Below are 23,469 nucleotides of genomic sequence, written 5' to 3' on the forward strand. Positions count from 1 at the left end.
TACTGTCTGTGACACTGCATGCCAGAGTAGAGGGGGTTCATACTGCTGTCACTTTCCCACTCCACTTTCTCAATCAGCCTTCAAGACAGTTGTCTGATAGAGAAAGGTGACAGTTCACTTCGTTTTTCTTGTCATCCCCAGGCCATCTCATCAATATGCAGCGTTCAACATCTGTGGACCCCACAAAGATGGGCACTGGAAGAGCCATCGCTGTCCTTACCTCTGGAGGAGATGCACAAGGTAAGGAAGTGTGTATTTGTGTGTATGGGCCTTTATGGAGACCAACTCTGTGAAAGTAAGGCTTTAAAGAGCTTTGGGGTGCACTCTTTAATTATCTCTTTATTTTAATTTGTAATACTGAAAGTAACAAGTCTTGTGCCTTAAAACATAACTTTATACACCAAAACACATAATCTACAACTGTCTTGTAGTTAATGTCAATAGATAAAAATGTAAAAACTTTAATTCTCTGTAAAGCTGCTTTGCAATAATTTGTATCGTGAAAAGTGCTATACAATTAAATGTGAGTTGAAGGGAACTGAATAGATCATTGGGCTACTATGTTTCTATGTATATACATTACCATTCCAAAATGTATACCTTTGAATTAATAGAGTTTCGATCTTAAGGAGTAAGAAAATTATCAGTGTTTGTCATTTAGGAAGGTTTCTGTCTGCATTATCAAGAGCGATATGCAGTTTCCACCTCTTTTGCATTAAAATGCAAGGCATAAAGTCAAATGTGTGTGGTTTTGAATTTTCTAATAACTTGATAGATGATCATTTGAAGTGGTTTTGTTGGATGCTTGATTACCTGATTGAACTACCACCTCCTCATTTACTATAGCAACCATGTTGAATGAGCAACAGGAATCGTATATCCGAGAGGTCATGAGAGGTGCTAAAGCTTTCACACTGACCTTTTATCCAACCTTTAGCATTAGGAAAAAGAGCCGACCTCTAACCTTATCTGGTACCAGCGGGAAAATAAGTCAAATAACTGTGTAATGTCAACTAGTCCTAGAAGAACCTTAACTATGGTCATCCTATCATTCCCTCTCCCTCTCCCTCTCCCTCTCACTCACTTCCTCCCCGTGATCTCTCTGTCTATCTCTCTCTCTGTCTGAGGGGTGATATATTTAGCCGGTGACCTTTGGGGAAATGTGGTTGCTTTAGAGAGCTGGGCAATGAAGCTTGCCTGTTGTCCTCTCTGGTTCAATCTTAAATGAAACTCGAGCCACTTAGATTGCCCTTTTCAATGGGACTTAACCACCATGTGTGTTTGTGTGACCAGATGACAAAATTTTATTTAGAATAAAACCAAAAGCAGTTTTCTCTCTCACTTTCCAGTTAATTAATAGTTAGTTACCTTGATAACTTTCACAAACAGTCACCAAAATGTTATTAAATGTAATGCTTGTGACAAATTAAAGACATCCTTAGACCTCTGGTATGTAAATGTCTAGCAAATCAAAAGTCTATAAAATATGTCCAATATTTATGCTTCTTTATTTGTTATACTGTATCTCAGGTATGAATGCTGCTGTCCGAGCCACAGTGAGGGTTGGGATCTACACCGGTGCGAAAGTCTATTTTGTACATGAGGTTTGTACATCTAAGCACACACACATAAGAAATAAAGAATTAAAAGTGAAAGACTGGCACTCGCTGTACACAGAAATTTGAAATTTGAAATTCACTTTCTAATTCACTCAGCTCTTGCTCAATTCAAAATCCACTCAATCTTTTAAAGTTGATGTATTATGTAACGTGTGTGTGTGTGTGTGTGTGTGTGTGTGTGTGTGTTCAATTATGCATCCTCCAATCTTTGTGTGCTTGTAGGGTTATCAGGGCCTAGTCGATGGAGGAGATAACATCCGACAAGCAACTTGGGAGAGTGTGTCAATGATGCTGCAGCTGGTAATAAACTCATCTCCCTTCACCTTCAACCTGAAGCATCAAGCCTTTTTACTGGGGCACAATTCACGGAACAGTTCACTAATTCACTTAATCACATGTAGCAGTTTCTCACACCGTAACAGGATACTTTATGACAGAAAATGAATAAGGAATTAACAAAACACGCAAATGGTAATATCATTGGTGGATCAGCAGTGAAGCTGCTTTTGATTGCTTGTGAAAATGCAGCACACTCTTACTGCAGGTGAAGACAATTATTATCCATATATCCAAAACATCATAAAAGAGTATCACAATTTTAAAACACTTTTTTGATGGGAGGCATGTGTCCCAGTGTTTATGGAAGGCTAGAAACACTACAGCTTTCAACAAGCATTTGTGCTCATTGTGTCAGGGTTTGGCAAGGGAGGACCCAGATGCAGAATAAACAGGGGGAACAGTTTATTAACAAGCGTGAAACACCGATGATGCAGTAAGACAGTCCACAATAGGGCAGGGCACACGACAGGAGAACAGGCTGGTTAGAAGGAGGTGGCTCCTGACCCAGTTGAAGGAAACCCTTGTAGCGCCACAATGTCTGTCAGGTCAGAAGAACCAGCAACCAGGGAGGACTCAGGAAGCAGGGCAGGAACCAACACAGACACAAAGACAAAAAACAACAGGAGAGACAAGAGTTTGACATAAAAGTAAACTTGCAAACCAATGCCTGGGGATAAAAGAAAACTAAAAAGGTAATATTAGAAATAACTGGAATTAGTTGAAAACAAAAAGGATAATAATGGGAAAAGCTAGGAATAAATAACTAGAACTACAAACCAAAATAAATAAAGAAAACAGCAACCCTGCTGAAAACTAGAAAGAAAATAAATGGTGGGAAAAACCCCAAAAGGTTCAAGAGCAAGAACACTAAACTACAAAGACTAGAACTAGACCTCACATGGGAACAATGAAAACTAGAAAATAAGAGGGAACCAAATAAGATGCAAAATACTGATTAAAGAGTTCTAACAAGACTAAATATCCAAGCTAGAGACTGTACGCAAGGCACACACAAAAACGAACCAGCAAAGACCAGAGGGAAATTAGCACAATATAAAGGGAGCAGAGCACACAAGGATCAGGTGAACAATTAGACAAACAAAGGACTAAACAAGGGGGTGATTAGAAACGAGGAGGCAGGACAAGGGGAGCACACGGCCAACATAAACAAAAGACACAACCATGTGCTCAGGAACAAAATGTACAGAGACACATTTAACAAAGATAGGACAGACAAGACTGTCAGGGCAGGATCCTGACACATTGTATTTATTATTGTGCATACATCAATATAACTGAAGCTATCATGTTGCAAGGCATAACTGCTGTGTTCTACCACAAAATGCCAGAGTTCACCCAGCGAACTGCTTTTTAGACTTAGGGTAATGTTACCCACACACATTTAAACACTATTGCCCACACCACAAATTCCAAGTGAGTGATCACATGAGCCACAGACAAATGACATCATGATAATGCAGTTTGGCTGATGACACCACAAGTGTGTGGGCAGTCTCAAACCCTGGCTAACCAGCCAAACCTTATCCTTTGGTCTAGCGCCATACCCAGAAAGCAATGTGGGTCTAAATCATCCTCATATTTTTTAAACCAGCTGAGGGAAATCTCAACCACACTTAACATCCACCACACGGTTGTATATTTCTCTAAAATATAAGTTAATTTAATGTTTTTGCTGAAGTATTTGTTTATTTATTATTCTTTTTCTTATTTATCTCTGACTATTTTGTCAGGGTGGTACAGTGATTGGCAGTGCCCGCTGTCAGGACTTCCGCTCTAAGGAGGGCAGAGCTAAAGCAGCATGTAACCTGGTGAAGCTGGGCATCACAAATCTGTGTGTTATTGGTGGAGACGGAAGCCTGACAGGTGCCAATGAGTTCCGCAATGAGTGGAGCGAACTGCTCCAAATCTTGCTAAAAGCAGGTAGGATATATATGTTGAGTGTAAGAGATTTCTTTTGAGAACATTAAAAAATCCCAAACTTTTGAAAAGTAGTGTATATAGTAGTATTTTATATATAAGGAGTATATAAGGAGCTTGATGAGAACTGTGTCACTTTTTCAGAGCGATTTAGAGAGAAACACATGTGACGTCATGTTTTTGCTTATAGGTAAAATCACAGCAGAGGAGGCTAAACGCTCATCTCATCTGAACATCGTTGGGATGGTTGGCTCCATCGACAATGATTTCTGTGGCACAGACATGACCATTGGCACTGATTCAGCTCTGCACAGGATCATGGAAGTAGTGGATGCCATCACAACAACAGCTCAGAGGTACATACAAACACACTCATGCATGGTTATAGGGCACTACACAGTTGATAACGCATTGATTTGTCTGTTGTTATCTCATCTTTGCAGTCATCAAAGAGCCTTCATTCTGGAATTGATGGGGAGGCATTGTGGGTATGTTGCAGTATTGTGCATGGATATGTCATTTGTATGTTCTGTTATTATCTGTTCTACAACAAAAATCAATATCTTATGTATCAATTGCAGTAGTTTTGTTTTACACTAGGTTACCACCAGTGTTATTTTAGTATTGTTGAGATACATTATTATCTATCTATCTATCTATCTATCTATCTATCTATCTATCTATCTATCTATCTATCTATCTATCTATCTATCTATCTATCTATCTATCTATCTATCTATCTATATCTATATCTATATCTATATATATATATATATATATATATATATATATTAATTATAGTTAATGTTTTAGTGATTTATTGTGTTCTTATGGCCTTTTGTATGTGATATTATTTCATTTGTTTTATCTTTATTATTATTTATTAGTTTATTGAATTATTTTAGTACATAAAGTTATACTTATTGAAATGTTGCTTTGGAAACCAGATTCAATAAAAATTCAATAAAATAAGTTATTATATTGTTTTTATATTTTATTTCAGTTAATGGTTATTTTATTTTTAATGTACAGTATTTTTATTATTTTTATTTTATTTTAGTAACTGTAATAACCCTGGTTATCACAATGCAGTATTTCTCTTATGTTCTGCCACTAACCGAGAGTGTATGTATATGTTTATGTGTCTATATAGATATTTGGCCTTAGTCACTGCCCTGGCGTGTGGTGCCGACTGGGTTTTTATTCCTGAAATGCCCCCAGATGAAGGATGGGAGGACCATCTGTGCAGGAGACTTACCTATGTAACATCTATACACATTATAATGGTCTTATTTATCATCATAGTCAACATCATCATCATATTATGCTGTCTTCATTGTGCAGCAAAGAAGCATTGGCAATCGTTTGAATGTCATTATTGTGGCAGAAGGTGCTTTGGATCGCCACGGCAAACCTATCACTTGTGATATTATCAAGAATGTAAGCCAAACATTGCTGCACAAAAATATGATCATTGTGATTTTTTTTTATTATCAGCCGGTACATATCCTGGCTAATTCTTTACATTTGTTTGTGTTTGTTTAGCTGGTCACTAAGAAGCTCGGCTTTGACACACGTGCCACTGTTCTGGGTCATGTGCAGAGAGGAGGAACCCCTTCAGCCTTCGACAGAATCTTGGTATGAAAGTATTTTGAAATATTTTTTTGTTTATTTGATGCACCTGTAACATGCTGCCAGTAAGGTCTTCCCCTGTCTGTCTTGTTCTCAGGGCAGTAGGATGGGGGTGGAGGCTGTGATGGCATTGCTAGAAGCCACTCCTAACACCCCTGCATGTGTGGTCAGTCTGTCTGGAAACATGGCGGTTCGACTGCCCCTCATGGAGTGTGTGCAAGTGGTGAGCAGTAACAGATACTTTCTGACTTGGCTGCTTCATTTTCATATTTGATTAGATTTTTTGTGGTCATCCAAAGCAAAATGCTCTTTTCCCAAAATAGAAGTTTTTTTTTTTTTGTATATAATTTTAATTTATATACTTAAGTAGTTCATAGCTCCTATGTTTATTAGTTAGTTTTTGCTGTACACTGCTTCCACACATTTTCAAAACGTTGCCTTTTTTCTTGCACACAAATCCAAGAATTGCACACCCAAAATGCAAAATGCCTCACATCTCTTGTAAAATGAAGCACTGCGTTCAAAATATCACAAACACATCTCAAAAGCAAACATTTGTCTTTGCTGCAAACACCATGGTATTATATTTTTGGACATATCATATACACACATTTATTCAAAACCTAAAGCTCTCCTTTCATTAATTCCTCTGTACATTTCTGTGCAAGATTGAAAGTAATTGGCAGAGAGATGTTGAAAAACACACGAAAGCAATATTGAAACTACTTTTTTTTTACTGTAAGCACTTGTGGTTGTGAATAAAGTATCACACAGTACAAAAGGAAATTAATACATCAACCATGTGTAGATGTGTATTTATAGACGTATTCTAAAGCCATGACTGAGTAAAGCAATGTTTGTTTGCACCTGTGAGGAGTTAGTATGAGGCACTGATGAATTAGTGTGCCATTTTGATTGGCTGTGTTTGAAAAAGGAAACCAAGATACTTCCTGTTATATTTTTGTGTGAGAGTTGTGTGTTGTGTTTTGCAAAAAAGTCAAAGAGTTCAAGAGTCAAAGGCCAAGAATTAGTGTATGGTTTTGCAGATTTGGTGTGTGTTTATAGTGTTTGAGTGTCAGGTTTCAGAAACTGTGTGTGTAAGTAAGGATATTGTGTGTAAGCAGTTGAAAAAACCTGTAATAAGTGTATGTTTTATATAATTTTCTATAAACTACAGGTACAATGTGTGGTCGGTAGGATTAAAAAAATTTTTTTTGAAAGAAGTGTCATATGCTCACCAATGATCCTTATATTTAATAAAATAATAATAATAATAATAATAATAATAATATATTTTCTGAAATAATAGTATAGTTTAGAAGAAGTTTCTTTTTTTTAAATATTTTAAAATTGTATTTACTTTTGTGATGGCAAAGCTGAATTTTCAGCAATAATTACTTTAGTCTTCAGTGCCACGTGATTCTTCAGAAATCATTCTAATATTCAGGTTTGTTTCTTAAGAAACATTCTTATTCTTATCAATATTAAAAACACTTGCTGAATAAAAGTATTTTTTACATTTGTTTACATTTGTCTTTATGGTAATAATGGTAGTATAATGAAATATCATACTATATTTTTATTTTTTGCAGAAGCATACAGTATCTGATGCAAATGTTTGGTTTGTTGATTTGATTTGTACCATTGTTAGGCAATTTAATTTTGTAATATCTTCTCATTCTCGTTTTTAGACAAAAGAAGTGACCACAGCAATGGCAGAGGGCAGGTTTGAGGATGCTGTCAAGCTCAGGGGAAAGTGAGATCTTTTTCTTTCTTTCTTTCTTTCGTTATAACAAAGAAATCTTGTGATTGATTTGCTGTTTCTCTTCTGCAGGAGTTTTGAGAACAACTGGAACACATATAAACTTTTGGCTCATGTGACCGCCCCGGATGTGAAGGTGTATAACAAGCCCCTTTTTATCATGCAGTTTATCCCATTCGTTAGGCTTTACTCCAAATATGCATGAATTTCTCTACCTCTTCTCTATAATTCTGTATCAGGATTTTTATCATCTTCCTCCTCCCATCTTTTTCTCCTTATTTAGAGTAATATAAACATAGGCATCCTAAATGTGGGAGCTCCATGTGCAGGAATGAACGCGGCAGTCCGTTCAGCCGTCAGGATCGGTATCCTTCAAGGACACAACATGCTAGCTGTACATGACGGCTTCGATGGACTTGCACATGGAACTGTAAAGTATTTAACATACATGAGGAATCCATGAGTTCACATGAACAAATGTGTTTATTCAATTTTATCTCTGTCTCCCGCTTTTCACAGATTGAACCAATGACATGGGGCTATGTTGGAGGCTGGACAGGCAAAGGCGGATCTAATTTAGGAACCAAGCGGTAAGACAGAATCCTTCGAATGGTAGTGTATGTAGTGTGAGTTCCAGCATTTAGTTGTTGTTTTTGTTTCTCCCTGGAGGTCACTTCCAGCTAGTATGATTGAAGAGATCAGTCTGAATATAGCCAAGTTTAACATTCATGCCCTGGTTATCATTGGAGGGTTTGAGGTGAGAAATCCTGAATATTAATTCCAATATGAATAAAAACATTCCTTTTTTTATTTGTCCATCTGCTACTACGTTACCTTTCTGCATCCTTTTTACACACACACACACTCTCTCTCTCTCTCTCTCTCATTTAGGCCTTTGTTGGAGGTTTGGAATTAGTGACTGCCAGAGAAAAATATGAGCAGTTGTGTATTCCCTTGGTTGTTATTCCAGCTACTGTGTCTAATAACATTCCTGGATCAGATTTCAGCATCGGTGCTGATACCGCTCTCAATACTATCACAACTGTAAGAACCCCACACTATAAAAATAAAATAATATACAGTTCACAGACATGTTTATATGTCAAAGCATCTGTTTTGTGTCTTTTAAGACATGCGATAGAATCAAGCAATCCGCTGCTGGAACAAAGCGTAGGGTTTTCATCATCGAAACAATGGGGGGATTCTGTGGCTATCTGGCAACAATGGCAGGACTGGCTGCAGGGGCTGATGCTGCTTATATCTATGAAGACCCATTTGGCATTCACGACCTGGAGGTGAAACATGTTTGTGTTAGACTGATGCTCTATTGAGTGTATATATATATAATTTTGCTTGTTTTTAACCATTTAACGTCTGGTTGGGAGGTAGACAAACGTGGAGCACTTACTAGAGAAGATGAAGACCACAGTGAAAAGAGGCCTCATTCTTAGGTTGGTCATTCTGTGACACAATCTGTTTCTGCATCTTTCATTCAGTCAACTTCACCAGTAATCTAGACAAATGACTCCAGTCATATTGCGTTCTTGTACCAGCACTCTAAATTACATCAACCTGTTTTCCCTCAGGAATGAGAAATGTAATGCGAACTATACCACAGATTTTCTCTTCAACTTGTACTCTGAAGAGGGCAAGGGAGTTTTTGACTGCCGCAAGAATGTGCTTGGACACATGCAGCAGGTCTGTGTGCACAATATTGATAGCATTCTTTGTTTTTAACATTATAACAGAGCTGAGATTTCCTTTGTCATTAGCTCTTTTCTCATGGTATTTCAGGGTGGAACCCCTACACCGTTTGATAGGAACTTTGGCACAAAGATGGGTGCTAAAGCAGTGTTATGGTTGACTGATAAACTGAAGGAGTGTTACAGACATGGTAAGTGAACGGTGATTGCAATGAGCCTTCAGTAATTCTCACTATACAAAAGCAGTGGGACACCATATTCGTGGGAAAAAAACTTTTTTTTTTAAAAAGTGAGTGACGTGACATACAGCCAAGTATGGTGACCCATACTCAGAATTCGTGCTCTGCTTTTTTAACCCATCCAAAGTGCACACACACAGAGCAGTGAACACACACGGAGCAGTGGGCAGCCATTTATGCTGCAGCACCCAGGGAGCAGTTGGGGGTTCAGTGCCTTGCTCAAGGGCACCTAAGTCGTGGTATTGAAGGTGGAGAGAGCACTGCACATGCACTCCCCCCACCTACAATTCCTGCAAGCCCAAGACTCGAACTCACAACCTTTCAGTTGCAAGTCAGACTCTCTAACCATTAGGCCACGACTTACTTCTACATATGAACCTGACCCGTTTGTGTGAATAATGTTCTTTTTTTGTCTATATCTTTATATGAGCAGGCCGTATCTTTGCCAACACACCGGACTCTGCCTGTGTTCTGGGAATGAAGAAGAGAGCCATGATCTTCCAGCCTCTCTCTGATCTCAAAGAGGACACTGATTTTGAGTGAGTGATCCTGCTGTTTCATTTTAAACATTGTTTCATTTTATTGTACACATTGTCATTCACTGGATGAATACTATCTTATCACTGCATCCTCATGTGCTCACACTGTCTGATTCTGTTCCAGACATCGTATACCGAAGACTCAGTGGTGGCTGAAGCTTAGGCCCATTCTCAAGATTCTGGCTAAATACAAGATCACTTTGGACACCTCAGAGACAGCTACACTGGAGCATGTTATCAAGAAGAGAGGAACCGTCTAGACTACACACACACATACACAGAAAAATACAGTGGGATAGAAAGATTTTTGAGCCATATCACCTTAGTATACAAGAACATTCAGTTAATCACCCTCATGTTCTTTATAAACCATATGAACACAAAAGGAAATATGGGTTACATGAGTGAACAAATATTGTCAGAATTTTAACTTTTTGGATTAACTATGCCTTGAAGTACAAAACCCCACTACTGTATTTCTCATTTTGGATTATGTCTGGATGAAATTGTATAATTGTTTAAAAATAAAAATGAAATAAAACGTGCTAAATACAACTTGTACATTTTACAAGCTTTCACTGAACACAGAGATATTTGAAAAGTCATATTAATATTAAATGATTGTCACGGCTTACGCTGCTGGAAGGAACACGAAGCCGAGGGATAAACGAAACAAGGATTTATTAAATCAAACATAAACAAGGTAAGTAGTAAATAACAGGAGGCAAGTGGCAAGTGACAGGTAACAAGTTGACAAGCAGACAAGTAACGAGTAGACCCGACAAAACAGAACTGAAAGGACAAGGCTTTTATACAAAGGATAATGGGGAAACACAGGTGGATGGCATGACTAAATTAACAGGGACATGGAACACATGCGGAAATGACTAGACACACCTGTGAACTAATCAAACCACACACGGAAGACAGAAACTGGGTCACAGGGGCAAAAACACACAAAATGAGTCCAGGTGTGTGACAGTACTCCCCCCTCCCGGTAGGTGCGTCCTCGCACCGTAGAAACAACAAAGGGAGGCGTGGGTGGGAACTTGGGAGGAGGTTCCGGTGGAGGACAGCCTCCCAGGAGGGGGCCAGCAGACAGGGACTACAGAGGAAGGAGATGACGGAGGGAGGAGACAGGAAGGATCTGAAGCAGGAGGTACCCAGCAGGACCCAGGCCACAGCCATAACGGCCTAAGGTGGGGCCGACGGTGGAAGGAGCCATGGAGGAGGAATGGTCACCGACTCCAGGGACTCGACCCACGGCAACGGAGCAAGTGGAGGAGGAGCCCGAGGTGGAGACGGAGAGCCGAAGAGCCAGGGTGACGGGGAGGAGCCGGAGGTCCTAGGCGGAACTGATGGCTCTGGTGACTGACGCGGCGATGTTGATCCGGAAGGCCGCGGTGAGGCCAGAGTGACCGAGGACTGAGGTGTAGCCGAGGGGATGAAGGAGCCTGACGGAGCCGGAGGGACGGAGGGATGAGGCGAAGCCGGAGGAGTGGAGTCCCGAGGCATAGGATGGACGACGCCAGACCAAGGCGGAGCCGGAGGGACGAGGGAGCCAGGCAGAGCCTGCGGACTGCCGGGCCACGGCGGAGAGGAAGGAGCTAGGAGCCATGGTGGAGCCGACGGGTCAACGGGCCGAGGCGGAGTCCAGGCCTCAGAGGCTGGAGGCGGAGGTGAGGGAGACGCCGACCAAGGCGTCGCTGGAGGATGGCGGTCCCGCTGAGCTCGCACCACAATGATGGTAGGCTGAGGGCGAGCAGAGGGGCAGCCAGACGACAGCGGAGGAGGAGGCAGGAGTGGGTGGGAGGGTGGGAATTTTGGAGGAGCAGGCATTGGAGTAAGCTCTGGGGCTGGAGCCCTTCCTGGGCTTAACGGAGGATCAGGAGCCCGTCCTGGGCTTAACGGAGGATCAGGAGCCCGTCCTGGGCTTAACGGGGATTCAGGAGCCCGTCCTGGGCTTAACGGGGGTTCAGGAGCCCGTCCTCGGCTTAACGGGGGTTCAGGAGCCCGTCCTCGGCTTAACGGGGGTTCAGGAGCCCGTCCTGGGCTTAACGGAAGATCAGGAGCCCTTCCTGGGCTTAACGGAAGATCAGGAGCCCGTCCTGGGCTTAACGGGGGAACAGGAGCCCGTCCTGGGCTTAACGGGGAATCAGGAGCCCGTCCTGGGCTTAACGGAGGATCAGGAGCCCGTCCTGGGCTTAAAGGAGGATCAGGAGCCCATCCTGGGCTTACAGGAGGATCAGGAGCCCGTCCTGGGCTTAACGGAAGATCAGGAGCCCGTCCTGGGCTTAACAGAGGATCTGGCATAGGTGCATTGGAAACCCCCTCATTTTGACCCATTTGGCGCTCCACATTATGCTCCCTCGTGGTGGGCAGTGTCGCCGGCTCTCGCACCTGGTCTGACGGGTTGCTCTCTGGCTCTCCGTCATCGGTGGGCTCTGGCTTATGCCTCGTACCGTGGGGAGATTGTAGGCTGGGCTCTGGGTCCAGAGTGGACCTGGCGAGATCCTCCATTGGGCCGACCGTGAGAGGTGACCCATTTCTCACCAGATTCCACTCTATAAAGGCGGCGAAATCCTCCCGAGGACCATCTTCGGGCGACAACGCTCTGCACCTAGGGTTCAGGCTGGCATGATAAAAGGTGCAGAGCGCGTGGTCCGGGTAGCTGGTGGCATTAGCTAGCCAGAGAAACCGTCTGGTATGGTCCTCGAGAGACAGTCCCTCCTGCTTCAGCAGGAGGAGGAGGTATTCGGGGCGATAGAGGGGATCCATGACACACTACGGAAAGAAAAAGACTGAAAAAACGGAAAACAAAACGGAGGGAAAACACAGTTTTTTAAAACTTTTTCAGGTCGGGTCTTCTGTCACGGCTTACGCTGCTGGAAGGAACACGAAGCCGAGGGATAAACGAAACAAGGATTTATTAAATCAAACATAAACAAGGTAAGTAGTAAATAACAGGAGGCAAGTGGCAAGTGGCAAGTGGCAAGTGGCAAGTGGCAAGTGGCAAGTGGCAAGTGGCAAGTGGCAAGTGGCAAGTGGCAAGTGGCAAGTGGCAAGTTGACAAGTGACGAGTAACGAGTAGACCCGACAAAACAGAACTGAAAGGACAAGGCTTTTATACAAAGGATAATGGGGAAACACAGGTGGATGGCATGACTAAATTAACAGGGACATGGAACACATGCGGAAATGACTAGACACACCTGGGAACTAATCAAACCACACACGGAAGACAGAAACTGGGTCACAGGGGCAAAAACACACAAAATGAGTCCAGGTGTGTGACAATGATGGAGAAAAGCCATTTACATAGATTGAAATTTGTTAAGATATTACATTTTTCAGTGTGTTTTGGATTTTTATTCTAAAAGGCCAACAAATTATTTAGCTTTATTTTATAAAATGTACAAAACGTATTCTCCAAAGCTCAAGATATTCTTATGCATATTGTATCCCCCCAAATATATAACATTATATATTACATGATAATAATGAAAACATCGAACATAGTAATCCTACCACATATCCCAGTTTTCTTCCAATATGTTCCAGAATATCCTTTAACATCATCGAAACCATGACTACATATTTATATAATGTTAAAATAAAGATGCTTGTCGACAGCTGTGTTGTTATACACTTTATTTTATAGTTAAAAAAGCTATTTTCAGATTACAAATGTGAGATTCCAATACTAAAGAAGTTAGCAAACGTGCAATAGCAGGAAAATCATAACTGTATCATAACTTCATTTACATTACATTAATACTCGCTACTTATACAAATGTATCGCTTTAGTTCAGCAAATACTATTCTCAGCATATTTTAATATTTAAAAGCGTGTTGTATTTGGATTGTGAGGGGAAAGTTACAAAAGACAGATACGCAGACAGACGAAATCTAGAGAGGAAGAGGAAGAGGTAAAGTAAAGTGACCACAGTATTCCTGTATCGCTTGCACGCTAACGTTACCTCTGTGATGTGATCGATACACTGCGTCTCAAATCCTAGTGCGCTGCCTGTCTAGACAGCATGTTTAAATTATAGGCACGCAACATGTTTGGTAATCACATAAACACGTAGTATTTATTTATGTATTTATTTTTGGCTCATAGACTTGATACCTGCCCAAATATGTTGCACCTGTCTCTAACTGACCAAACTGGCTACTAGGTATAAAGCTCACTAGGTTTTGAGACACAGCCCTAGATATGCTGTTGAGAATGATTGTGACGCCTCAAGTGACGCTGTGAATTCTCTTTCACACGCTCCGCTCGACATCTCCCATTATGGTAAGAGACTTGTTTCGAATTATTCGAAAATTATTTTAGATTTCGTTGAACTCTTTAATATGAACTCTGTATATGTTTTTGGGAATGCTTGACAGTTTTAGTTTCTAACAGTTTGAAAAGTGACGTTGATTTTCAAAAAAGCACATTTCTGTGGTGATGGTGTTCTGAAAAATGTTATTAATGGTTGGGCGTAACACTTTGTTTTAAAGAAAGAAAATAATTAAATTAATTAATGAATAGCCTATATAGTTAAATTGAGATTTGCGATTTCAGTATTTCAAAGAGTTAAAAACTTAATGGCATTAAGCTATGATATTTCTTAGGGGTAACTATACTTTTTTATTGTTTTTAGCTTTATCAATTATTAGTTATAGTATCGTCATACAGTACCATAAAAACGGTAGTTTGTTATGTTTATTAAAAGTGGCTAGGGCTTTTTTCCCCTCTATCTTTTACCCCAAAACAATTGAAAGCTTTTCTAATTAGAAATACAACAAAATACATATAAACTGTAATACTTTTAAAACTTATTGTAAATCTACTCTTCCTCTATTTAATTAGGTTACTGTAAAACAAAACAAAAACTTATTGTAGCATTTCTGCTTTCTTTATACTTTTTAACTGTTGTCTACAATATGGAATATAAAAGAAAATATGTAAGTTAATTTTTAGCCCTGTGCTCTGTTAGAATAGCCTACTGGTTGTTTTATAATTGAATCCCCATCATGCCTATCTGTCTGTTTCTTATCTGAACATTTCCGTTACTGAAACAGGGTCAACCCACATCTAAAAATTTGAGTATGTTCTGTTTTTACTTGCTATTTAAAAAAGAACAGTGGTAGCATCTCTGCCAAGTAGGCTACTACTTATTAAGTATTTAAGAATGTGTGTTTTCACCCTTGGATTTGTCTCTCACTCAGTCTATGACTCTGTGCTGGTTAAATGATATATGAGAATTACAAAAGAGGAAGGCTGACGTTCTGTGGTTTTGTATGTCTGTCTGCCGCCTCGCTTGCAGACTTCCATCTTGTAATGTGTGACTCATTGTCAGGTGTCTGCTGTCACGTTCTCATGCATGTGGCCTGGTGGAAGTGCAGTGGTGCTTTTATATATATTTAGTTCTGTTTCTTTTTATTCATGTGCTGGTCATATGGTGTTGTATGTCACGCAAGTGTAGAAATTCTTTTTATGATAAAAAAAGAACATCACAATGTGATTTGTTTCTGGTCCCAAAGAACATGACAGTTGATAGAATATTTTATTTATTTAACATTGATAGAGAAACATAATTTGTGCATGTATGTTTTTTACATATAAATATATGAGTGTTATACTTTTATGCTGTATTATTGTGCTTTTACTAAATGGGTGGTGTCATTGAGACACTTTTATTACAGGTATATTTCATATTAAGATATGTTAAAATGATCAAATTAGCTCTAAATTAACCTTTTGTCATTGTAACTTCATAGTAAAATTTTCTTTTCTCTGCAGATGAAGGCTATTTTGATAGCTGTGACAGTTCTCTTTCACTGTTTGGGACAGAGGTGTATACTCGGTAATGCACTTGGTCTCTTTAATCACATCCATGACTTTAAATTTTTTTTAAAACAGCCTTGGTGCCTTTATAATTGAAATTATCTGTATATGTGCATTTTAGGGCAGGGACCACTTTGCCAATCTCACTCTTCATGCTCTGAATGTATAAAGAGTCCCGGATGTGCATGGTGCTCACAGATCGTAAGTTATATAATCTAAATGAATCAGTTTGTAATGTAATTTAACTATATGATCAGGAAAGAGAAGATGTCAGTCTTTCTCAGCTGGAGAGAATTGAGAAAAGAAATCATTGAGAAACAAAGAATCCATTATACATTAAACCCTGAAAAGTTTTTAAGGTTGCACATTGCTTTTGGTGCCCTTTTGAAGCCTCTTTTCCTGCTGTGGTACCTGTGGCTGAGCATGTTTTCTATACAAACTAACCAGCTGCCTCTTCAGCAATTCATGCTCTTGTCATGATGCATTTTTACACTTTTCTCCCATGGTGATGTTCATGGTATTGTCAGCTGTTTCCTAAACTAAGTGTTAAATACGATGGCTGAGAGAGCTCAATGCGTTGCAAATAGAAAAAAACACTTGCAAATTGAGAAAACAACTTCATTTGACAATACATGTGCTGCAAATGCTCACAATACAACCAAATAAAGAAACGCACTGCAAATAAAATTCTTTATTTGGTTGTGTTGTACACTGATACATTTACTATCTGTGCATTTTCAAAATCATGAAAACAATCAATTAGACAATAATCATATTTCTAAATATGGATAAATGGAAAAAGAATTCAACAGTTTCATAATAATAAGAAATCAATTATTAAACTTTAACATGAATCACACCTCCCTCCTTAATTGTAAAAGTAAAAACAGTTGTTAGCTTAAAGCATTATTTCTAATTTGCCATGGTGTAGGTTGATTCAGTTAATATTTACTTTTATAACATTTGAAGTACAACATTTGCCCTTTATGTTAATTCAATGTGTTGCATGCCATTTCATTGTGATTATCTGATTTCTGATTCATTTAATAAATGATTGTGCTTGTAATGCAAATTTCCTTGCAATGCAGGACTTTCTAAAACCAGGTGAGTCAAATGAACGGCGATGTGATTCTCCCAGGTCTCTGAAGGAGAGGATTTGTAATCATATGATCAATCCTGGATTACATCCCTTGACTAATGTGAAGAACAGTGACCTCAGCAGTGATCGTGAAAATGTGGTCCAACTCAAACCTCAAAATATCAACATTACACTCAGAATTGGTGAGCTTAAGACTTCTGCTCAAACATGCAGCGGCTTGTTGCAACATATTGGAACATAAGCTTAAAGCCATGTGCAGAGCATTTACATTTTAGTGTAATTATATAACTTTGTATGCAGTTGTAACATTATACAGCAACGATGCACAATAATATGTATCTTGTACATACAATTAATAAATATTAGCCAAATAATAGCAATTAGCACAAACTAAATTCAAAACAACCATATTTCTGCAGTCCCTAAATAGTTTTCTCTGGTTGTTTTTTTTAAATGTGCAGGAGTTCCATTTGAATTCAAAGTTGAGTTTAAGAGGGCTGTAGGTTACCCTATAGATCTGTACTACCTGATGGATCTGAGCTATTCCATGAAAGATGATCTGGAGCAAATTAAAACCCTGGGGCAGAAAATCCTCAAGAAGCTGAAGGACATCACAGACACCGTCCGGATCGGTGAGACTATATAATAAACGGAATTAATAATATCAATGGTGACTGACCAATGGGGAATTTTCATCATTGTTAATAAATCATTTTTGAAAGCGCAAAGAAATCTGAACTACTGTATTATGACAATAAAAATGGTTGCACATTTTTGTATTCCCAATCTGAAAAAGATATAGAGAATAAATTAAAGTTATGTAAATGTCTATATGAATTTCTATATTCATTATTAATATATTATTATTATTATTGTTATATTATTAATATCTTAATTTCTAGTTATACTCTGCCTGAAAATGTTTCTTCAGTTAAAGACTTGCTTGAAAACCAAAATGTTCTTCTTCTTCTTTTTTTGTGAAGTCCATTCCTTTTAAAATTTATTTTGCAAAAAATTATTTCTGGAATGTAAATAAGAAGTAGTGTCAAGGCATCAAAGTGGAATAATGGCTGCTGAAAATTCAGCTTTGCCATCACAGGAATACATTTTAGAATATATTAAAATCAAAATGCTATTTCTTTAAACACTATTAGTATTGCTGTTTTACTGTATTTCTGATTAAATCAATTCTTCTACAGATTAAAAAAATCTTACTGATCCCAAAAATATAATTAATTAAAACATAAAAATAGGAAAAATATTAAATAAATAGAGCTATTTAAACTTCAGTTTAAAGAAACAGAGCTACATTACTGTCATGCATCCTAAGCTCTTCCTCCATCTCTCAGGCTTCGGGTCTTTTGTTGATAAGGAGATGTTGCCATATGTCAGTCAGGTGAACGCAAGACGTCTGAACCCCTGCCCCAATCGCATAGATACCTGCCAACCGGCCTTCAGTTTTAAGAATGTCCTGCCCCTGACTCAGGATGCCAGGGAGTTTGAACGAGAAGTTAGCAAACAACTTATCTCTGGCAACCTGGACGCTCCTGAGGCTGGTCTGGATGCCATCATGCAGGCTGCGGTCTGTAAGGTGAAATCTGTGTGTTTGTTACCTGAGAAAAATCTGATTCAAGCTGATAATTCCATAGTAGCTACATGACAAAAGGCTTTTTTTTTCCATTTCTCAACAAAGGATAAGATCAAGTGGGGTAATGTGACACGGATTCTGGTTTATACATCTGATGATACTTTCCACATGGCAGGAGATGGACGACTAGGTGGTGTCTTTCAGCCACATAATGGACAGTGTCATCTCAATAATAATGGTTCCTATGATGGAAAAGCCTTTGTGAGTATTGCACATTTAATGAACATTCTTTGTGTTTTCTGTTGTAGATGGTTGCCCAAAAATAGAAAATGAATCTAAAGAGGAATTTAAGTGGAATAGTTTGTATATAAAGACATGCAATCTTTTTAAATTATCCTATAGGATTATCCATCAGTGGGCCATGTATCTAGAGTCCTGCAGGATAACAATATTCAGCTCATATTTGCTGTGACTGAGGACATATATCCAGCATATAAGGTTTGAGGGTGCTATATGTACTGCTGTTTAATGTGTGGAGTCAGTAAATGTGTGTGTGTGGTTTTTGTTTTAATAGAAAAACACTTTTATTCAGCAAGAATGCATTACATTTATTAAAAGTGACAGTAAACGTGATCGTGGGATAAAATAAATGTACACTCTCAGGAAAAACTGGGGCAGTACCTTTTCAAAAGTGACAGCTTTTGTGCTTTTTTTCTGAGAGTGTACCATTGGTAAACATAAGAGTCTTCTTTCAAAAACAAAATAAATATTATCAACCCCAAATCTTTGAATGGTATTGTATAAATAGATTTAATAATACAAATTTTAGTGAGTTTTTAAAATAGAATGATTCTCTCTTTTTTCCATCATTCATACACACATTCACAGGCCCTCAGTGCACTGATTCCTCAGTCAGTGGTTGGCGTATTAAAGAAGGACTCAAGTAATGTTGTGGATCTCATCTCTGAAGCCTATGGGGTGAGTGTTTTCATAATTTAATGTTTTGACCTTGTTTCGTGATATTGGCTTGTGCACTGCCTCTACTTCCCATTTAACTAACAGTGATAACAAGTGGCTGCTAGAACATAACAGTCACTATTTCCCCACAGCCCTTTTTCACTTCTGCTTAAATAGTTAAATAATTTACTAATTTTTTAAAAATATTAAATATTTTTTTAACTGAAACTGTGTATTGTGTATTACATGACCTATTTAACAAACAAATAACTGCCATAAATTAAATGATTCGAGTTTAAATGATCTTATTGTGATCATGAGAGACAATAAACTAGCCCAGTGTAAGAAATTGCTTGCCAGGAATAATGGTCAATTATACACTTCAGAGATCAAATTATTGGACCACAGATGCAAGCATTCCAGAAAGCCAGATGATATTTAATTATTTTCTTTTTTCAATAAGGATTCAAATAATACACAAAAGACTTTTGCCATAGACATGTATGTTTTTTGCTTAATAATTTATATATCACTGTGTATTTATAAAAATGCATGTTTATGTTTGCCAGAATTTGTCAGCCACACTGGTGTTAGAGCAGGAGGGAGCTCCAAAAGAATTGGACATTTCCTACAGGTCTACATGTAAGGGGAATCATTTGGATAGTGAATGGAAGGAGAAAGGGGAATGTCAAGGCATTAAGCATGAGCCGGTAAACACCACCATCAGTGGTTTCATCTGAATAATCAGCAACCACGAACAATTTGTTGTTATATATCATAAGCCTGAATAAGTTTTGTTTTTTTCTTTTCATTTATTGATTTTATAGATTACGTTCAATGTACGTTTGAATGCGTCTGCATGTCTGACAAAGCCTCAGACATTTCGGATCAAAATACAAGGCATAAATGAGGAGGTGAAGATCACAGTGCATACAGAGTGTGACTGTGACTGTGGTGTTGCAGAGGAGGCTTCCAAACACTGCAGCAGTAATGGAAAACTCTCATGCGGCGTGTGCAGGTAGAGACCCCTAGCGTCTCAGCTGGGAACTGCATCCGCTAACAGACCACGTGATTAGAGGCTCTCTGAAGTTCAAATTATAATAAACTTTAAGTTCAAGTTTAATTAATAAAACAAATTACATTTTGTCATTTGCATTCGTACCCAAGTTAGCTGAAAGGCTAATCAACAATATTTTATTATTACTACCAAGCTCAAAAGAAAAGAAAAAACAGCTATTACAGTCATCAGCAAGTCTTAAAATTGCATTTCCAGTCACATTTGTAACTTATGTGTCTTGATTAGTCACATGACATGTGAAGCTAAGTGTCAATTATTTCAAACATGTTATTTTCATGAGCTTTTCAGTTAGTACTCAGTAAAGTCTTTAAAAGACTACTTTTATGATATTTTGTGGTGTTTTTTTTTTTTTTTGTAGGTTCGTGGTATAAATCACCTTTTATATTTCACAAAAGTGAGAAAATATAATATGAGGCTGGAATGATGTGTGATATGGTGTGATTTGATTGTCATGTTGATTTATTTAAAAAGCTCTTTCGAATAAACACCTTATTTGATTGAACAGCTTTAAATGCTGGTGCATACTGGCAAATACTGTATTCCTTACAGTTTACATTTTTTAACTTGTAAAGTGTGTGTGTGATGTGTTTGTTAGCTGTAATGAAAGGTTTTTGGGTCAGCGCTGCGAGTGTAAACAACAGACTGATGCGGACTCCATCAGCAACATGCTGGCATCCTGTCGGCCTGACAACAGCTCGGTGACTTGCAGTGGACATGGCATCTGTGAGTGTGGCAAGTGTGTGTGCCAAGGCCATTACAGTGGGAAATTCTGCGAATGTGATGACAATAGTTGTGAATACCATGATAACAAGCTCTGTAATGGTAAGTCCAATGCAATAGCACAAAATATTGCCTTTCTTTCTTTCTTTCTTTCTTTCTTTCTTTTATTAAATCTATGTATCCCCTCCATGCATTTGTCATAGGTAAAGGCAGATGTAAGTGTGGGACATGTGACTGCAGTCATGACTACACGGGGTCTGCATGCCATTGCTCACCTAGCCAAGACAAATGCATGAATAACAATCTGCTTTGCAGCGGTCAAGGCAAATGCACTTGCAACGTTTGTAAGTGTAACAAAGGATTCAAGGGAGAGAACTGTTCTGCATTCACTGATGAGTGCATGCTGTTGAAGTGAGTATCTGTCTCTTCCTCTGAACTGATATCCGTGTTTCAAGATGATTTTTTTGTGAGGTGTGCACTTGTGTGTGGGTTTGTTTCTTTTTGAAGTCACAATTTCAGTTTTCTCTTCCTGTTTTTGTAATGATCATAGTGCTGATTAACAAGACTTTTGAATTGTGAATCATTGTGAGGCTTATTCCTGCTATCCACTTAGACTGGAGCTTGATATATTTCATTTCCTTATTTCTGTTTAGTTTAAACTGATGTACTAAAATAAGAAAAAGCAAAACTGAAATCAAAACGAACAAAAACCTTATAGGTATATTAAAAAACAGAAAATATAAAACTACAAACTAATTTAAAATATTACTAAAAACTCTCAATTATATTAAAGTAACACTGCTAACAACACCAAAGTCATGGGTTTGATTCCCATGGCATGCATGAATTGATAATATACCTTGAATGCAATGTATTACAAATGCAAATTTACTTTGGATGAAAGTGTCTGACAAATGTGTCTTTGTTTTAATATGTCTTTAGGGGCTGTGTGAAATGTCATGTAAAAGATGGTACTCCTGATATCAATATCTGTGCTGTAGAATGTTTGAATGCTACAGTATCTCGTCTTGTTGGCACTCATGAGCTGCGTTGCACACATGAAGCGACCATGTCATATGATGTGAAACTTGGTGGCGACGGCAAAATTGTGCTTCAATATGCAGACCTGCCTCGTATGTATTAAGGCCTACTTTAGATTAATTTGACCAGACTGTAAAATAAGCACACTGTTAAACTCATATATGACACAGAACTGATGTAACTGTGAATGTTAAATGTTCATTCTTTTTGTCTCTGTAGGTTCTGTTGATAAGACTAAACTTATAATTGGCATTTCTGTGTCAAGCATAATTTTTATTGGCATTATAATAATCATTATTTACCGTTGCCTGCTGGAGCTGTATGATATTAGAGAATATCAGAACTTTGTCAAAGTGCAGAAGCAGACCGAATGGAAAGAGGTGATGTACATGCAAAGACACTCTGTGTTATTAAGCACTTAAACACAGTCAGCTTTGTAGGCTTTAAATGTAGAGTGAATTATAACCTGTGTAGACAACATATTGTTTGTTTTTATTGTGAAATCAAATAATTTACAGAATGACTGTGTAACAATTAAATGTCTGTTTGTTCTGTACAGACCCAGAATCCTCTTTTCAAAGGTGCCACAACAACGGTGTACAACCCTTTGCATGACAAAGACGAAAACGAAAAGGATTTTGAGTCAATTTAATTTAAAGAGAGAGAGAGTGTCTCTGGGAGTTTGCAATTGTGATATCTTGTTTTTGCATTTTTTTATTGTATATCTTAAATTGTGTCAATGTCATTAAAATCTATATTCTAAGCTAACAATAAAACATTGAAATACATGATTGTTGTAAATATTGTGTTGCATTTTATGCATGGTAGGCCTAATATATGATGAACACAAAGCCTTCTTTCTCCTGAAAAGGTTGATAAACTAAACAACTCTACCTAATAGAAATAGAGAATGTCCTTTTATGAGATAAAAATTATTATTATTATTGTTTGTTTAAAATTATTACATTTATGTGACATTTTATGCAGTTATATTGCTAACTAAAACCTCAAAGGTGTGTTTTAGTGCTAATACAGCAGGTTTACAGCTTAAATTATTGTTATTTTTAAACAGTGACTTCAAGTTATGTTTGAGGTATGACCTGAACAGCTTTATTCCAAAACCGTTAACAGTGTAATTGCTTTACTTTTGCTTCAATAATAAAAGTGCCATTCAAAATTTCCCAAAAACGTTTCATTCTTTCATCTTATAATTTTAGTTCAATTAGCAGGTCACATTATGTTGTCCGTTTCTATTTCTGAATGACAAATTCATCACATCTGCTCTGATCACGAGTAGAAATCTAAAAACTACAGTACTCATGTAATTACCTCCACTTCCGGGACGCTGCAGTTTCCCGATAGGCTTTGCGGTATTT

General features: G+C 38.2%; 2 protein-coding genes across 4 annotated transcripts; both read left to right on the forward strand.

Annotated features, from left to right (window-relative positions):
- The first annotated feature begins 50 nt into the window (after nt 1-50).
- LOC132161030 (ATP-dependent 6-phosphofructokinase, muscle type-like) lies at nt 51-10,326 on the forward strand. Its single transcript, XM_059570797.1, has 22 exons — nt 51-240; nt 1,531-1,604; nt 1,842-1,919; nt 3,710-3,899; nt 4,087-4,252; nt 4,340-4,384; nt 5,050-5,158; nt 5,241-5,336; nt 5,442-5,534; nt 5,626-5,751; nt 7,220-7,284; nt 7,363-7,426; nt 7,574-7,720; nt 7,810-7,880; nt 7,960-8,047; nt 8,182-8,334; nt 8,421-8,585; nt 8,680-8,741; nt 8,877-8,988; nt 9,085-9,184; nt 9,666-9,771; nt 9,896-10,326. Exons 1-22 carry the CDS (start codon nt 156-158, stop codon nt 10,029-10,031), a joined length of 2,331 nt encoding a protein of 776 aa, XP_059426780.1. The 5' UTR covers nt 51-155; the 3' UTR covers nt 10,032-10,326.
- Nucleotides 10,327-13,550: 3,224 nt separating this feature from the next.
- On the forward strand, nt 13,551-22,881 carry LOC132161032 (integrin beta-7-like). Of its 3 annotated transcripts, none has more exons than XM_059570800.1 (16): nt 13,551-13,700; nt 15,566-15,629; nt 15,732-15,811; nt 16,699-16,891; nt 17,171-17,341; nt 18,059-18,300; nt 18,403-18,558; nt 18,700-18,795; nt 19,186-19,275; nt 19,824-19,964; nt 20,082-20,272; nt 20,928-21,154; nt 21,256-21,463; nt 21,995-22,185; nt 22,313-22,473; nt 22,653-22,881. In XM_059570800.1, the coding sequence occupies exons 2-16, from the start codon at nt 15,566-15,568 to the stop codon at nt 22,743-22,745; spliced, it is 2,304 nt and encodes a 767-aa protein (XP_059426783.1). In that variant the 5' UTR covers nt 13,551-13,700; the 3' UTR covers nt 22,746-22,881. The 3 variants fall into 3 exon arrangements, with proteins under 3 accessions (XP_059426783.1, XP_059426782.1, XP_059426781.1); XM_059570799.1 differs by lacking the exon at nt 13,551-13,700 and adding an exon at nt 13,791-14,071; XM_059570798.1 differs by lacking the exon at nt 13,551-13,700 and adding an exon at nt 14,708-15,468.
- The last annotated feature ends 588 nt before the right edge of the window (nt 22,882-23,469 follow it).

Source organism: Carassius carassius, chromosome 17 (genome assembly GCF_963082965.1).
Source record: "Carassius carassius chromosome 17, fCarCar2.1, whole genome shotgun sequence".
Taxonomy (NCBI): domain Eukaryota; kingdom Metazoa; phylum Chordata; class Actinopteri; order Cypriniformes; family Cyprinidae; genus Carassius; species Carassius carassius.

Excerpts from the sequence above, each read along its gene's own strand:
- LOC132161032 (XM_059570798.1), top strand. The coding sequence starts at position 15,436 with ATGGGTGGTGTCATTGAGACACTTTTATTACAG. Across the intron at positions 18,301-18,402 it reads TGCAGGCTGCGGTCTGTAAG|GATAAGATCAAGTGGGGTAA; the intron begins GTGAAATCTGTG and ends TTCTCAACAAAG. Across the intron at positions 18,559-18,699 it reads CCTATGATGGAAAAGCCTTT|GATTATCCATCAGTGGGCCA; the intron begins GTGAGTATTGCA and ends ATTATCCTATAG.
- LOC132161030 (XM_059570797.1), top strand. The coding sequence starts at position 156 with ATGCAGCGTTCAACATCTGTGGACCCCACAAAGATGGGCACTGGAAGA. Across the intron at positions 8,335-8,420 it reads CTCTCAATACTATCACAACT|ACATGCGATAGAATCAAGCA; the intron begins GTAAGAACCCCA and ends GTGTCTTTTAAG. Across the intron at positions 9,185-9,665 it reads GAAGGAGTGTTACAGACATG|GCCGTATCTTTGCCAACACA; the intron begins GTAAGTGAACGG and ends TTATATGAGCAG.